This window comes from Ostrinia furnacalis, unplaced genomic scaffold (genome assembly GCF_004193835.3).
Source record: "Ostrinia furnacalis isolate ACB-3 unplaced genomic scaffold, ASM419383v2 OfSCF0051, whole genome shotgun sequence".
Taxonomy (NCBI): Eukaryota; Metazoa; Arthropoda; class Insecta; order Lepidoptera; family Crambidae; genus Ostrinia; species Ostrinia furnacalis.
This window is the reverse complement of record NW_021130290.1, coordinates 112654-130646: the sequence shown is the minus strand read 5'-3', so window position 1 is coordinate 130646 and position 17993 is coordinate 112654. Positions and strand designations below refer to the sequence as shown.

At 36.2% G+C, this 17993-nt stretch overlaps 1 protein-coding gene across 1 annotated transcript in view; it reads right to left on the bottom strand.

Moving 5' to 3' along the window:
* Positions 1 to 17993, bottom strand: part of LOC114355636 (synaptogenesis protein syg-2-like) — a gene marked incomplete at both ends in the record, with an annotated part of 60305 nt that overhangs the window by 7322 nt on the left and 34990 nt on the right. Inside the window, 2 exons of the mRNA XM_028308615.1 lie at positions 12313 to 12370; positions 16307 to 16440. Coding sequence (XP_028164416.1) covers positions 12313 to 12370; positions 16307 to 16440 — 192 coding nt within the window. The remainder of the gene's footprint in view (positions 1 to 12312; positions 12371 to 16306; positions 16441 to 17993) is intronic.

Here is a 17993-nt window from a genome sequence, read left to right as displayed (position 1 = left end):
CCTATTTTCAAATGTTTGTGGAACTGTTGAAACAAATATTTGTAATTTACGAGCAATTAGGTTTCACAGTCATTTTGTAAGATTTGGTATTTTAAAGGAGTTTACATACAGTTCAAGGAAACAACAGTTCTTGAAACATGTGTTACGAGAAGTCAATTTATACTAGGGCTATTTTGCACAAAACAATTTTATAAATGCATAATTAACTAATTATTATTTATAATAACGATATCTTGTGTAGTTTTAATACATATTTATTGTAGTTTGAAAGTATCCGCTAGGAATCTATAGGGACAATCTGTCATACATTTCATGTATTTTTTATGCAGACGCACAGTCTTTTAAAATCACTTGGAAGCGGACATTTTTTGGTGAATAGATGACATGATTTAACAAGTAAATCTAAGTAATTCCTAAAAGAAACCCGTGTTCTATCTTCAACAGCTTTCGAGAAAATTTTTTTTTAATTTGGCATATTTTGTGTGTTTTAAAATACGTTTTTTTGTTTATCTGTTCTTTATTTGAAGTTGTAACACAATTGACTTATGTGAGTAATAAAGCACACAATTTTCCTTTTTTTGAGCTATACATCATATTCTAAAGCTTTGTAGATCCGGAGAAATTATAAAAAAACTGATTTTTGGTTTTTAATTTTTTAAATTTAAATTGTACGTTTTGAGCAATAACGAATTATTGCATGTTATGAAAGACCTTTTATTTTACTCACGAAAAAAAAATCATCGAATTTTGAGAACATACTTTTGAGAAATTTGCATTTGAAATTTCGTGTTAAGCAACGCCTTCTGAAAAACTCTTGGCAAAAACAAACTTTTGTCATTGCTAATACGCAATCTCATTTGTAGTGGAGAATCACAACTTTGATCTCCATTTGTCCATCCAGTGCGGGCTGAAGTACGTAATAGAACAAATTAGTAACCCTAAACACTGCCTGCTTTGCACTAAACTGACCAGTACAATATAGCCAGACAATACTTTAATAGCAATGACGAAAGTTTGTGTTTGCCAAGAGCTTTTCAGAAGGCGTTGCATAACTCGAAATTTCAAATGCAAATTTCTCAAAAGTATATTCTCAAAATTCGGTGACTTTTTTTTCCTGAGTAAAATAAAAGGTCTTTTATAACATGCAATAATTCGTTATTGCTCAAAATGTACAACTTAAACTTAAAAAATTAAAAACCAAAAATCAGTTTTTTTATAATTTCTCCGGATCTACAAAGTTTTAGAATGTGATGTATAGCTCAAAAAAAGGGAAATTGTGTGCTTTATTACTCACATAAGTCAATTGTATTGTTGTTATGGGGTTTAATTAATAAAGCGCCATGATTATTTATTTCAACTTGCTTGTTTATTGCAATCTTACACATGCAAAATATAAATTACAACGGAGCACATCAAAACAAAACTTTTCAGTCGGCCATTTTTCCACAGAGAGTGACCATAGACTTTGAGCTAGCTTTTTAAACTCTAAACCATAAATAAATGTTTAGTGTTGTCATTACTCAACACTCTTCCTCAACATAAACATTTATTTACATATTCATACAGTCCCAAACCTTCAATTAAACTATAGAATACATTTTTACTTAAAGGCTTAGTTAAGATATCAGCTAACTGATTTTTAGAATTAACATAAACAATATTTATCAAATTTTCTTCAACCTTTTGTTTAACAAAATTAAATTTTACATCAATATGCTTTAATCGCTTTATATCACAACCTTTCAACGATTTAATTGTACTCTGGTTGTCTTCAAAAATAGTTACAGTTGGAACATCTACATTTAGGTCATTTAGTAATTTAATCATGAAACAAGCTTCCATTACAGATTCACACAAACTAACATACTCAGCTTCAGTTGTACTAAGTGCAACACTACTTTGCTTTTTAGATTTCCATACAACAGTATTGTTATAAACTTTAAATAAATATCCAGATGTTGACTTTCGATCATTATCTCTAGCAAAATCAGCATCTGCATATCCAACAAGTGGTTCACTTAAGTCATTTTTAGTATAAAGTAATACAAAGTTAATTGTCTTTTTAACATATCTCAATAATCTCTTTAAAGCACGCCAAAGTTCGGCATTAGGTTTTGATTGAAATCTACTTAAATAATAGACAGATGTAGCTAAATCTGGTCTTGATCCTACAGTTGCATACATGAGAGAACCTATGAGAGATCTACATTGTTTTTCATAAGACCCACAGTTGTAACAATTGAAGGCACTCGAGCTCGTCTCTTTGTTGTTTTCATTAAACTTTTTCTTCTTTTCTTCCTCTGCGAGAAGTCTTTCCATGACTGTGCTCAGTTTCAGGTCTCCCATTGTCTCTAATGCGGTGACTACGCCCTCGTAGCTTTTTGGCATAGATAAAAGTATGTAGTTAATTTTTTCCTCGTCTGACAAAACTGATTCTGCCTCCTCCAACTGAGTGCAGATTTCTTGAATTTTGGTAAAATGTTCTTTCAGTGGTTTGCTCTCTAGATACTTTATTTCGTTCAGCTGTCTTCTCAAAAACAATTTTCCTCTTGTACTTTTTTCTTTGAAGTTTTCCTCTAAGTTTTTGTACATTTTAAATGCACTTTCTTGGCGTACATATTGAAGATGACTATCAGCCACTGCGCTAATTATTAGAGCCTGTGCCCTTGCTTCGAGGCTCTTATTTTCGGCTTTCTTGGAGAAATTTTCGTCAATCACAGCGCCCAGGCAATTTGCCTCATTTAGCATACTTTTCATTCTAAAAGCCCAATTCGAAAATCCTTCCCCATTGAATTGTGCAATGTTATATCTGTTGTCTTTCGAACACGACATGATGACGATGATATTCGTAGATGTAATTTTCGGTACCATAAACCTTTCCAACAATGTCCTCCACTCGTGGATGCGATTGAACTTAATTTCTTGTGACAAATTCTTCTGGGCCCATAACTATTGTTGTTATGGGGTTTAATTAATAAAGCGCCATGATTATTTATTTCAACTTGCTTGTTTATTGCAATCTTACACATGCAAAATATAAATTACAACGGAGCACATCAAAACAAAACTTTTCAGTCGGCCATTTTTCCACAGAGAGTGACCATAGACTTTGAGCTAGCTTTTTAAACTCTAAACCATAAATAAATGTTTAGTGTTGTCATTACTCAACAAATTGTGTTACAACTTCAAGAAAAGAACTGATAAACTAAAAATCGTATTTTAACACACACAAAAAAAGCCTAATTAAAAATTTTTTTTCTCGAAAGCTGTTGAAGATAGAACACGGGTTTCTTTTAGGAATTTACTTAGATTTACTTGTTAAATCATGTCATCTATTCACCAAAAAATGTCCGCTTCCAAGTGATTTTAAAAGACTGTGAGACGCTCTCTGTTATTAACTTAACTGTTAAGTTTATAGGTAACCGTTATCAGCTGGTACCTAAACATACAAGTTTTGTTAATTTGGAGAATAGATGGTGCAGTGTAAAACGACAAAACCAAGGGTATTAGGATAATTTAACTACATAAAATAATCCCAAATACGTCAAACAATACAGATATTAATAAATCTCTTGTCATTCCCAAAACGCTTCAGTAATTCGTTATTATGTACCTACATTTTTAATGAACTTTAACATGAAAAGGTAAAGTAATGATCATTTTTATACTGATTACATGTAATAACGTTTCGGGCTAGTGCCAAAACGTCGACACTTGGAGACGTCGGCCATACTTGAGAAAGCAATTATGTTCGGTACGTGTACAGTCGCGAAGAAATTGCTTTACTATTTTTTTACTTGATTTTTTTTTATAAAAAAAAGTGAAAAGTTGAATTACCTTCAACTTGACACTTCAGTACCTACATAATAAGTTTTATAAACTAGCGAGCTGACCCCGCGAATTTCGTACCGCGTAATAAATGTCATATTTTTTTAGGAGAGCTAGGATTTATAGTTTTATAACCGCGTTTGACGTTAGCTGTCAATTGCAGAAGACGGAGTACCAAAACTAATTTAGTTAATCAAAATGTTTTCTTCGTATTTTTCTGTTATTTCATAAAAAATCTGATCATTTGTAACCAGTCGTTCTTGACTTATTAAATGGTGTAATTATTTGCCTTATAAGCAGTTATTTAAATTAACTATTATAAATTCTAAGAAATTCGTCTGCCTAGTTTTTTCTAGGCGACAAAAGCTATTTTATCTTTATATTCTAAGAATCTCTCCTATCTCGTTTTTTCCACGCGGCATAAGCTAGCTATTTATGCAGGGTGGAAACGATAAGTGATTTCACTCGATTATTTTTAACTAAACTAAACTACCTATACAAAATATCGAAAAACTGGTTACTGATCCTAAAAGTGCTTCACGAGCTCTTTCAAACGGTAATTATAGGTTACAGAATAAACTGGATCTATCCGAAAATTCAATGTTTCCAGCTTCCATACATTTGGTATAGCCACATATTATTATTATTTTTTTTATGTGACAGGAGGCAAACGAGCAGACGGATCACCTGATGGTAAGTGATTACCGTCGCCCATAGACACCCGCAGACCCAGGGGCGTTACAGGTGCGTTGCCGGCCTTTAAGGTGAAGATACGCTCTCCTCTTGAAAGCTTGCAGGTCGTATCCGTCCGGAAACACCGCAGACGACAGTCCATTCCACAGTTTGGTTGTACGGGGCAGGAAGTTTCTAGAGAAACGTACTGTTGTGGACTGCCAACCATCTAAGTGATGGGGGTGGAAGTACTGTCGGGTAGATCGGTGGCGAAAAGTGGCGGCAGGAATAAGTCCGGATAATTCTTCGGAGCACTCCCCGTGATACATGCGATAGAAGATGCACAGTGAGGATACATCTCTACGCAGCGCCAAGGGGTCAAGCCGATCCGAAATGTTCCTTATTAAATTAAGAAACGATCTGGTTTCCCGATAAAAAATTAACCTCTCGTCTATTCCTGGGAAGAGCTATATCAAGGTGTCAATTAGAAGGTCGGATTAGGATCTCCGGTGACAGACCGATCGGGAGCGCGGTTTGGTCTCGAATGGGACAGACAAATTTGAATCATAGACACCGCGCTAAGTAGTCAAAAGCACATTAGAGTTGACATATTTTTGTTGCAAAATGGCACGAAATAATGTTTCATTTTAATGATATATCTACATTAACATAAAGGGGAAAGATTTTTCATTTTAATGATGTATCTACATTAATATAAAGGGGAAAGATTTATTTGTATAGAATAGGCTCCGAAACTACTGGACCGATTTAAAAAAATATTTCAGCATTAGAATCCTACATTATTTCTGATGAACATAAGTGGTGCGAAATTGGCTGGGGCAACTAGTATTTTATATTACTTAGGTAATAAGGAAATTCCTATAGATTATGGTGAGAAGAATGTTCGTAAGTACATTGGATTACCACCAGCATGTAGTAAGATTATTTTAAAGAGTTATCGTTTTTGACGTATAAGAAAACAATTTTGCCTACATTACGTCAAAACTTTCGTGTTGGCCAGTTCTACTGTTTAAAATATATACGCGGAGTGGAGTCTGTTGAGGTTAGTAGTCTATGACATTTTGGAAGACGTATTTATTTGATTTTCGTGAATTCATCCGATTGCTATCTTTAGAGTGTTATGCGGTATTTCGGTGTTAATAGGCCGGAATTGATGTGTGTTTGTTTAAAATAAGACAATATTAGGTTAAATCGTTTGAAATAAAACTTTTGGAATGATGTCAAGTATCCCATTGTGAACAGACGACTGTTTAGTCCTTGTCATTGGAACAAAAACTTTTAGGGACACTTAAACCTTTGAATTTAAAGTAGGTACTATTTAATTAATGGCTTTGAAATACATAATGCATTGAAAACATTATTGAAACTTTTTTTATTGAGGACGAAAAAATATTTTGGTAAGAAGAACTGGTGCATTGTGGAAAACCTTGGAGGAGGCCTTTGTCCAGCAGTGGACGTCATTTGGCTGAAACAACAAGAAGAACTAAAAAAACAAATCCCAATTTCTCAATAAAATATAGAATATTTTCTTTCACAAAAATCCGTAACGCTTCTGTGCATGCCAGTACCTTCAGATACAATATCATACATCTCATATCGACATAATAATCCTGACATCGTGCGAAAGAGACAGGTGACAACCCCGCTAAGTGCGAGTGGGAGGGGACGATAAAAATGGCGACTCATCCATAGCTATCCCGTTTTTGGTAATGATACGTCAATCAAAGATTATAGGAGATGAGCAGTGATAATATAAGGGCTGGATAACATTTTTAGGGGTCCGCTTGAAAATAAGGTAACAACGAAAAATGTTTGGTTCTTCTGTTAAGTTTAAAAATTGTCTAGGAATGATAAATTGATAGGGCCTTTTGTACGACCTCAAAATGATTATGTTTTAAAAAAAATATTTAAAGAGTGACCCATTGGGAATCAAACCTAGGACTTGCGAATTTCGACTCTAAAAGTAACCAACTTGACTTGTTGGACAGAATGAGAACATTAGTCTCTATTTTAATTATCATTTTAATTTTATAGCTCAGAACTGGACTTCAAGACTGGCGATTTTTGGCGTATTTAGGTAATAGGTACGAGTATTGTTTTTCAATAAAAACACTTCCATTCAAATCAAAACAGTGCTGATTCCTCAATAAAACTCTTTACCCCCTTATTAATAAAAAGTTACACCTAAGATGAACCTTGGATTAAAATGATATTTCCATACTAAATGACAATTTAAGCCAGAGTTCAACTAGGGTGTAACTTTTATTTTTATTTATTTATTGTTTATTTATTTATTATTACTAGACATCGGATTATATGCACTATCAAAATGCCAAAATATGCATGCAAATATGCACTAAAAAAGGGCGAAATATGCACAAAATATGCACAATCAAAAAACATTATTAGAATTAACTTTATTTTCACAATACATAATTAATTAATTATTAGGTACTTATTGGTTGTAATTCTTGTGACAATATACAATAACATATTTTTCAAGGTTTTCTGGCGCAAATTTGTGACGTTTGTCACTTAAAACTAATTTATATGCTGAAAATGACCTTTCAACGTCCACTGACGTTACCGGACAGAACTTAAAATTTGGCGCCATTTCTGCCGAGACCTCTTCAGGCAGAATTTGACTGGTGCCGTTGATAAATGCGTTAACTTTTTTTATTTCTTCGAGACACGGATTTTTATACAAAACAGCATTTAATTTGCATTTTAACATGAATTTGATTTATTGTTTGTAAAAAAAAATGAATTTTAGCGAATGTTTTTCGATAATAAAACGCAAATCCAGGAAATGTTTTTATACGACCGGTCACTTTTCGATCTTCATGGAATGGTCATTCATTTTTCGCTCCGCAACCTGTTTAGGAATTGTGTAATTTTCCTAGGAAATGTGTCTAATATGATTTACATCACACATTTCCGGGTGATTTTAGGACTTATACACAATTCCTAGGAATTGTATACAATGACGGATTTCATACATTTCCTGTAACATATATATAGATAACGATATCTTGTGTAGTTTTAATACATATTTATTGTAGTTTGAAAGTATCCGCTAGGAATCTATAGGGACAATCTGTCATACATTTCATGTATTTTTTATGCAGACGCTCTCTGTTATTAACTTAACTGTTAAGTTTATAGGTAACCGTTATCAGCTGGTACCTAAAAATACAAGTTTTGTTAATTTGGAGAATAGATGGTGCAGTGTAAAACGACAAAACCAAGGGTATTAGGTTAATTTCACTACATAAAATAATCCCAAATACGCCAAACAATACAGATATTAATAAATCTCTTGTCATTCCCAAAACGCTTCATATTCGTATTATGTACCTACATTTTTAATGAACTTTAACATGAAAAGGTAAAGTAATGATCATTTTTATACTGATTACATGTAATAACGTTTCGGGCTAGTGCCAAAACGTCGACACTTGGAGACGTCGGCCATACTTGAGAAAGCAATTATGTTCGGTACCTACGTGTATAGTCGCGAAGAAATTGCTTTACCTACTATTTTTTTACTTGATATTTTTTTACAAAGAAAAGTGAAAAAGGTGAATTACCTTAAACCTGAAACTCCAGTACATAATAAGTTTTATAAACCAGCTAGCTGACCCCGCGAATTTCGTACCGCATAATAAATGACATATTTTTTTAGGAGATTTATGATTATTATTAGAATTATCAGGATTTATGGTTTTATAAGCGTGTTTGACGTGAGCTGTCAATTGCAGAAGACGGAGTTACTCCGTTAGTACTAGCACTAGCACTAGTAAAATTTAGGTAGTAAAAATGTTCTCTTCGTATTTTTCCGTTTCGTTCGTTTCAGCCAAATGACGTCCACTGCTGGACAAAGGCCTCCCCCAAGGTTTTCCACAATGAACGGTCCTGCGCTGCCCGCAGAATTGCTAAAATCAAGTGGCAGTGGGCGGGACATAGCTCGTAGAGATTTTTCCGTTATTTTATAAAAAATCTGATCATTTTTATCCAGTCTTTCTTGAGTTATAAAATGATGTAATTATTTGCCTTATAAGCAGTTTAAATATTATAAATTCTAAGAAATTCGTCTGCCTAGTTTTTTCTACGCGACAAAACCTACTTTATATTCTTAGAATCTCTCCTGTCTCGTTTTTTCCACGCGGCATAAGCTAGCTATTTATACAGGGTGGAAACGATGTGACGTGCTTCACGAGCTCTTTCAAACGGTAATTATAGGTTACAGAATAAACTGGATCTATCCCAAAATTTTTTTTTTTTTTTTTTTATGCTAGACAAGGCAGGTATTTGACCGCAATCGCACCTGGTGTTAAGTGAGATGCAGTCTAGGATGGTACATATCTGCCCTGTAAGTGCAAATTCAATGTTTCCAGCTTCCATACATTTGGTACAGCCACATATTATTAAATTAAGAAACGACCTGGTTTCCAGATAAAAAATTAACCTCTTGTCTATTCTTGGGAAGAACTATATCAAGGTGTCAATTAGAGGGTCGGATTAGGATCTCCGGTGACAGACCGATCGGGAGCGCGGTTTGAGTCTCGAATGGGACAGACCAATTTGTGGCATAGACATCGCTAAGAAGTTGACAGCACATTAAACTACATTGTGTTACAAATAATAGCAAATGCTACCTCCCCTCTAAATAAGGTGTTATGTTTATCTAGATATGCCGGCTCAGAAATAATGAAATAATAAAAAAGAAAGGTTTTCTGAGAGTTCTCTTTTGAGAAAAAGTATTGTGATGAGAAATGCAAACTGCTGACTTCATAATAGTGAAAAGGTCATGACGAATTGACGACACTCCAATCACTCTATCACATCAAAATAATAAATAAGGGTTCCTTGTCAAGACTACGGAACCCTAAAAAGATAACGAAAATGAATTTCTCAGGGTTTATTTAAAATGTAGCTTCCTCTTTTTAGCCTAAACTCGTTTTCTGCTGTACAAAGGACTTCAATAACAACCTATGCGGAGTCTGTTAAGGTAAGTAGTCTATGCCATTTTGGAAGACGTGTGTATTTGATTTTCGTGAATTCTTCCGATTGCTATCTTTAGAGTGTTATGCGGTATTTCGGTGTTAATAGGCCGGAATTGATGTGTGTTTGTTTAAAATAAGACAATGTTAGTTTAAGTCGTTTGAAATAAAACTTTAGGAATTATGTCAAGTATCCCATTGTGAACAGACGACTGTTTAGTCCTAATCATTGGAACAAAAACTTTTAGGAACACTTAAACCTTTGAATTTGAAGTAGGTACTACTTAATTAATAGATTTGAAAAACATAATGCATTGAAAACAATATTGAAACTTTTTTTATTGAGGACGAAAAAATATTTTGGTAAGAAGAACTGGTGCATTGTGGAGGCCTTTGTCCAGCAGTGGACGTCATTTGGCTGAAACAACAAGAAGAACTTAAAAAAACAAATCCAAATTTCTCAATAAAATATTGAATATTTTCTTTCACAAAAATCCGTAACACTTCTGTGCATGCCAGTACCTTCAGATACAATATCATACATCTCATATCGACATAATAATCCTGACATCGTGCGAAAGGGACAGGTGACAACCCCGCTAAGTGCGAGTGGGAGGCGACGATATAAATGGCGACTCATCCATAGCTATCCCGTTTTTGGTAATGATACGTCAATCAAAGATTATAGGAGATGAGCAGTGATAATATAAGGGCTGGATAACATTTTTAGGGGTCCGCTTGAAAATAAGAAGTAATAACGAAAAATGTTTGGTTTTTTTTGTTTGGCTTAAAAATTGTCTAGGAATGACAAATTGATAGGGCCTTTTGTACGACCTCAAAATGATTATGTATTAAAATAATTATTTAAAGAGTGACCCATTGGGAATCAAACCAAGGACTTCCGAATTTGGACTCTAAAAGTAACCAACTTAACCACTGTTAGACAGAATGAGAACATTAGTCTCTATTTTAATTATCATTTTAATTATAATTTAAATTATCATTTTAATTATAATTTTAATTATCACTTTAATTATCATTTTAATTTTATAGCTAGCTCAGAACTGTTAAGACTGGCGATTTTTGGCGTGTTTAGGTAATAGGTACGAGTATTGTTTTTCAATAAAAACACCTCCATTTAAATCAAAACAGTGCTGATTCCTCAATAAAACTCTTTACCCCCTTATTAATAAAAAGTTACACCTAAGATGAACCTTGGATTAAAATGATATTTCCATACTAAATGACAATTTAAGCCAGAGTTCAACTAGGGTGTTCGTTCGTTCGTTCGTTCGTTTCAGCCAAATGACGTCCACTGCTGGACAAAGGCCTCCTCCAAGGTTTTCCACAATGCACGGTCCTGCGCTGCCCGCATCCAGGCTCTTCCCGCGACCTTTACGAGATCGTCGGTCCACCTAGTAGGAGGCCTGCCCACGCTACGTCTTCCAGCCCGTGGTCGCCACTCGAGAACTTTTCTGCCCCAACGGCCATCGTCTCTACGAGCTATGTGCCCCGCCCACTGCCACTTGGTTTTAGCAATTCTGCGAGCTATGTCGGTCACTTTGGTTCTCCTGCGGATCTCCTCATTTCTGATTCGATCACGCAGGGAAACTCCAAGCATGACTACACTAGGGTGTAAGTCGGTGTAACTTTTATTTTTATGTATTTATTTATTTATTATTACATTATTTAGCCGTTACATCTTTGATTTAAATAGTAATATTTTATTAATAAGGGGGTTAGTGCTGCCTATATGTATAACTAGACTAGACTAGTGACCAGACGACTAGTTTTAAATCCCTCAACCAATTTAAAGTTGCATCCTCACTCCGACAAACCCTCGGCCGTCTTGTATTTTTCAGTCCTATAGTCCGGAAGTCCGTGGCAAAGTTTCAGTAATTAATGTTTAATAAGAAACTCGAGTGTCCCGCCTCCAAAGAAGATAAGTTAAGGCAATCTCAAGTAGGAGTCGAGTTTTAACTTGTAGAGAGCTTACAGTTAGGAATTGGAGAGAAAAAGTAGGTTAGGAAAGTGTTTTGTTTGGAGGGAATCAAAAACAGCCTATCTACACTAATTATAAAGAGGAAAGTTTTAATTGTTGTTTACACTAGTGGTAGTGTAACAAACTACAATATGAGGGTAGTTGAAAATTTTCAAGCCCGCCCGAACGGACGACGCCGCGAGCCGCCAGTCTGCTTGTGACCACGGCTGCAGCATCGCAGCCGAAACGTCAAGCCGTGAGTACATAATTAACTTATTAATAAACGTCGCGTTAAGACCCGTGTCTTACTATTTTAAGTTTTAATAGTGTTTGTTTGTATTGAATAGGCTCCGAAACTTCAAAAATTCTTTCACTATTAAAATCCTACTTCGTTTCTGATGAACATAGGCAGTACAAGGATTTACGCGTAAAATTGTAATTAAAAGTAGGGTCATCATTATGAGAAACTCCTATGAGCCTAAGCTTACTGATGGTGCAACTTTTCAAAAGTCCGCTATACATTAAATACTGAAAATGTGGAAATTACTCTGTGTCATTCTCCCTTTCACTCTTAGTAGGTAGGCATACGTTCTACTTGGGATTAAATTGATGATTAAGGACTAAGGAAGCTATAATAGCCGTTGTACTCGGGAACCAAGGTCCTATAATGTTACTCGTCAATGCAGAAAACTCTAAAACCGCGATGCAGGTATAGTCATGTATGTGTCAGCGCCATCTGTTGGGTGAAGACTACACTAAGACTACAAATAAATATAAAAAGGTTGAGAACCATAGATAAGTACTTACGATTAATGTCGATGGATAGGTTTTCCGACACCGGCGATATTGAGGGATCTGTCACCGCCTGTGAACAAGTGGCACAAGATATTAATATGTGATGTATGAGATGATTAAATACACTTCCCTTTCAATAGGAGGATCTGTAATGTTTTATTCCTTTGTGTCAGTGTCGTGATATATGAATATTCCTTGTTTTGTACGGTTTCTGTGATAGATTTAAAAGATTTATGAAGAAAATAAAAAGTACTGTCTGTCTGTATCAAAATTTTTGATGTCAAAAATCTGTCTAACATAAAACACCGGTTATTGTCAGTTAGAGTCAAAGTTAGGTGGTGCATCTCAGCCTTAGTGTATTTTAATTAAATTTAATACAAATAAGGATGCCGAAAATAATCGATAAGTGATCTCACTCGAATATTTCTTATAGTAGGTATACAAGATGTCGAACAAATGGTTACTTACTGAAAAAGTGCTTCATGAGACCTAGCAAATTGCATCAATAATATGTTTAAGAACGAACTGAATCTATTCAAAAAACCTATATTTCCAGCTTTCATACATTTAATACAGTTACAAACAAACACGAAATCAATGGTTTCTGAGAATTCTGAGTGCCTTAATGCCGTCCCCTTTATCTGTTTATTTAGTATTTATTAATTAGTATCTCTTGATGATATTGTAGCAAGTTAAACCTAAAATCATGTTTTCCGTAAATAATTTAAATAAGAAAGAAAGAGAAAGAAAAAATGTTTATTCAGTATNGATTTTATGTTCCCATAATTTTCATTTGTCATCTATCCCCATTGATACAAGCAGATTGTAGGTACACTCTTTATTTAAGAATATACGAAACCTCAATAGGTAAAAATATAATTCATATTACCTACATATTGTGTAGGCACACTCTATTCAAATAACACACGAGACATCAAATTATGTACAAGTTAAGATAGATTCCATAATTCGTTCAGGGGCAAGCTTTTCAAAGTAACACAGATTTACTTTTTAATTACAGAATTTGTAATTAAAAATTTATAGACACATGTCTATAACGGTTGTATGTCGCTGCACTAGACGGGCAGTAGTGACTGAGTTTGCTGCGTCGTTTCCTCTCAGCAGGGCCGGATTAACCATCTCGGGGCCCCTAGGCACAGCTCGTTTCGGGCCCCCCCTTTTTCATACCACAACAACGCAATTTGGAAATTTTTACTGTCATTACGAAATATGTAGAATGAAGGTACCATCATCATCATCAACAACAGACTCCAGTCATCATCACATTACAAAATGTAGGTGTATTGAAAGCATGTTTTAATATTATAGGCCAGTAGAATTAGATTTTAAATCGGAAATAATTCATACAAAAGATTTTATTGCTTTAGTGGTTTCATCGGTTGCCCATTAAGACTCTCCTAGGTTTTCGACTTCGACCGAGTTGTGCTAGTGGTGGGGGCCCCCGAAAGGGACAAACCGTTCTCGTGTTTATCTTCGACAAAGTAGGAAATGTACGTATAATTAATAACCCTCTCTACGTCCAATAGCTCGTTACCCGCAGGCTCCCAAGCCTTGTAAAGGGCCGCCTTAACCAGCGTATCCCCACAGTATCCCTGTCATGGCTCGCGAGTTGGATTCGCCTATCCTTGTTCGTTTCAGCCGATCCTTAACTACGGTTGCTGCACCTCTTACTTGCACTCTCCTGAACGACTCTGTGTTACCTACTATGGCTGCCCCTCTTCGTTGTACCCTCTTGTACGACTGCATTGCTTAGCCGTATGTACCTGGTCCAAGGTTCGACGCCACAAAATTAATTTCGTACGCGTGAAAATTGTTTCAATACTATTTCCCGTGCTGGCAATATTTTTCTTTACTGCTTCGCCTCTATTAGTCGTAGAGTGATCGTATATATCCTATAGCCTTCCATAATTTATGAGCTATTCAACACAAAAATAATTATTTAAATCAAACTAGTAATTCCTGAGATTAGCACGTTCAAACAAACAAACAAAAAACACTTCAGCGTTTTAATATGAACTTGTTGTTGTTGATTTTTGGCGTCGAACCTTGGACCAGGCATACGGCTAGGCAAAGTAGTCGTGCAGGAGGATACAAGGAAGAGGGGCAGCCACAGTAGGTAATACAGAGTCGTTCAGGAGAGTGCAAGGAAGAGGTGCAGCAACCGCAGCTAAGGAACGGCTGGGACGAACAATGATAGGCGTATCCAGCTCGTAAGCCTTGATAGGGTTACACTGGTTGAGGCGGCCCTTTACAAGACTTGGAAGCCTGCGGGTAACGAGCCATTGGACGTGGAGACGGTCATTAATTAAACGTAAATTTTCTAGTTATCGAAGATAAGCACGAGAACGGTTTGTCCAAAACATGTGAATTTGGTCTTATATAATGCAGGATTAAGTACTCTTCAACCGTCATGAAGACCACTTTTCGATAGGATGAGTCCTTTACGCGGTATAACCGGAAAACCGAAAAAACGCCCCTTTCGGGGGCCCCCACCACTTAAGCACAACTATTTCGAAGTCAAAAACCTAGCTCCGTCGAAGTCGAAAACCTAGGAGAGTCTTAATTGGCAACCAATGAAGCCATTAATAAGTAGTAATAAAATCTTTTGTAGGAATTATTTCCGATTTGATTAATTTTTGTGTTTAATTCTACTGGCCTAACTAAAATCATCGTTCTCTTTGCCTCAAATCTACCAAGAAAGTAGAAATCTACTAAAAAAACGGGGACTCCCCCAATCCTGTCATTTAAACCAAAGCAGTAATGCCAACGTTACGAAAATGAATTATGTTCCACAATATCGCAATATGACGATTGAACATGTGTTTAAACCAAAATAAAGCGAAGTTTTGAGGTGGTTTGAGTTTTGTTGCATAAAAATAATCTTTAACATTGTTTTTTTTTTTTTTTTTTTTTCATTTTTTAATCGGGAGTGCTGGTGCCCTGGTCATAGTGGGCCCCTAGGCACTGGCCTAAAGTGCCTTATGGATAATACGGCACTGCCTCTCAGCACTTGCAAAAGATTGGTCTCGTAGCGCTGGTAGTGCAAAAAGATTGTGAGATTTATGTTCATAGAATATTATGTAAATGCTTCCTAAACTATTTTTTAATTTGACGATTGTAAGTACTATCACGGGTACTATTTTAATCTATACTTCTATTTTGTAGTGGCCCGCCCCAGCATCGCACGGGTAGATATATGTACAATTGACTTAGGAAAAAATTACGATTATAATGGTGAAATATTTTTTCAAATCCGTCGTAGTTTCGGAGTTGGCTCCGTAGTCGTACTCCGTAAAAATACAAGTCTTTTCTCTTTATAATAATAATATTAGTATAGGTAGAGGAAATATGTGTATTTTTATTTAGTAGGTATGCCAAAAAGTCAATATAGGCACTTTTATTTTTTATTGTTTGTTAGATTAGCCCGGTCGCCGAGCACGTAGAATTTCGTCCAATGACCCCAAGCTACCCATCCTTATCGCTCGCACGTAATTATATTGATGTCGCGCTCGCACACTCACTGAGGTCGCCCGTCGCACAGTCGCGACAGACAGCAATACGCGTGAGCGATAAGGATGGGTAGCTTGGGGTCATTGGACGAAATTCTACGTGCTCGGCACCGTCCGTATAGTCCGGTACTATAGTTAGATACCTATATCTACCCGTGCGAAGTCGGAACGGGCCGCTAGTAGTCTAACAAATAGGGTTGCTATCTTACTTTAACTTTGACAAACGTCAAGAAATCGCCTAGACTAAGAGTAGGCGCACACCGTTGATTTTTCGTCGGCCGATAGTTTAGTCGGGCAGTTGATCAGTATGGGCATGTATGGGAGTGCGCACACTACGCCGATTCGATTTGGCCGATTCTTCATACAATTTGAAATCGGGCACAACTATCGGCCAACTAAAAATCAACGGTGTGTGCCTACTCTTAGTTAGGTGGTGCAACTCAGCCGTAAAAATGTTTTTGACGTTGCCTTGTTGCAGAGGTGAGCAGTCGCAGCGCGTTGTCGGCGGCGGAGGCGGACGCGTGGGCGTGGCGCTGGGGCGCGGGCGGCGCGGCGGCCGNTTTCTCAATAAAATATTGAATATTTTCTTTCACAAAAATCCGTAACACTTCTGTGCATGCCAGTACCTTCAGATACAATATCATACATCTCATATCGACATAATAATCCTGACATCGTGCGAAAGGGACAGGTGACAACCCCGCTAAGTGCGAGTGGGAGGCGACGATATAAATGGCGACTCATCCATAGCTATCCCGTTTTTGGTAATGATACGTCAATCAAAGATTATAGGAGATGAGCAGTGATAATATAAGGGCTGGATAACATTTTTAGGGGTCCGCTTGAAAATAAGAAGTAATAACGAAAAATGTTTGGTTTTTTTTGTTTGGCTTAAAAATTGTCTAGGAATGACAAATTGATAGGGCCTTTTGTACGACCTCAAAATGATTATGTATTAAAATAATTATTTAAAGAGTGACCCATTGGGAATCAAACCAAGGACTTCCGAATTTGGACTCTAAAAGTAACCAACTTAACCACTGTTAGACAGAATGAGAACATTAGTCTCTATTTTAATTATCATTTTAATTATAATTTAAATTATCATTTTAATTATAATTTTAATTATCACTTTAATTATCATTTTAATTTTATAGCTAGCTCAGAACTGTTAAGACTGGCGATTTTTGGCGTGTTTAGGTAATAGGTACGAGTATTGTTTTTCAATAAAAACACCTCCATTTAAATCAAAACAGTGCTGATTCCTCAATAAAACTCTTTACCCCCTTATTAATAAAAAGTTACACCTAAGATGAACCTTGGATTAAAATGATATTTCCATACTAAATGACAATTTAAGCCAGAGTTCAACTAGGGTGTTCGTTCGTTCGTTCGTTCGTTTCAGCCAAATGACGTCCACTGCTGGACAAAGGCCTCCTCCAAGGTTTTCCACAATGCACGGTCCTGCGCTGCCCGCATCCAGGCTCTTCCCGCGACCTTTACGAGATCGTCGGTCCACCTAGTAGGAGGCCTGCCCACGCTACGTCTTCCAGCCCGTGGTCGCCACTCGAGAACTTTTCTGCCCCAACGGCCATCGTCTCTACGAGCTATGTGCCCCGCCCACTGCCACTTGGTTTTAGCAATTCTGCGAGCTATGTCGGTCACTTTGGTTCTCCTGCGGATCTCCTCATTTCTGATTCGATCACGCAGGGAAACTCCAAGCACAACTACACTAGGGTGTAAGTCGGTGTAACTTTTATTTTTATGTATTTATTTATTTATTATTACATTATTTAGCCGTTACATCTTTGATTTAAATAGTAATATTTTATTAATAAGGGGGTTAGTGCTGCCTATATGTATAACTAGACTAGACTAGTGACCAGACGACTAGTTTTAAATCCCTCAACCAATTTAAAGTTGCATCCTCACTCCGACAAACCCTCGGCCGTCTTGTATTTTTCAGTCCTATAGTCCGGAAGTCCGTGGCAAAGTTTCAGTAATTAATGTTTAATAAGAAACTCGAGTGTCCCGCCTCCAAAGAAGATAAGTTAAGGCAATCTCAAGTAGGAGTCGAGTTTTAACTTGTAGAGAGCTTACAGTTAGGAATTGGAGAGAAAAAGTAGGTTAGGAAAGTGTTTTGTTTGGAGGGAATCAAAAACA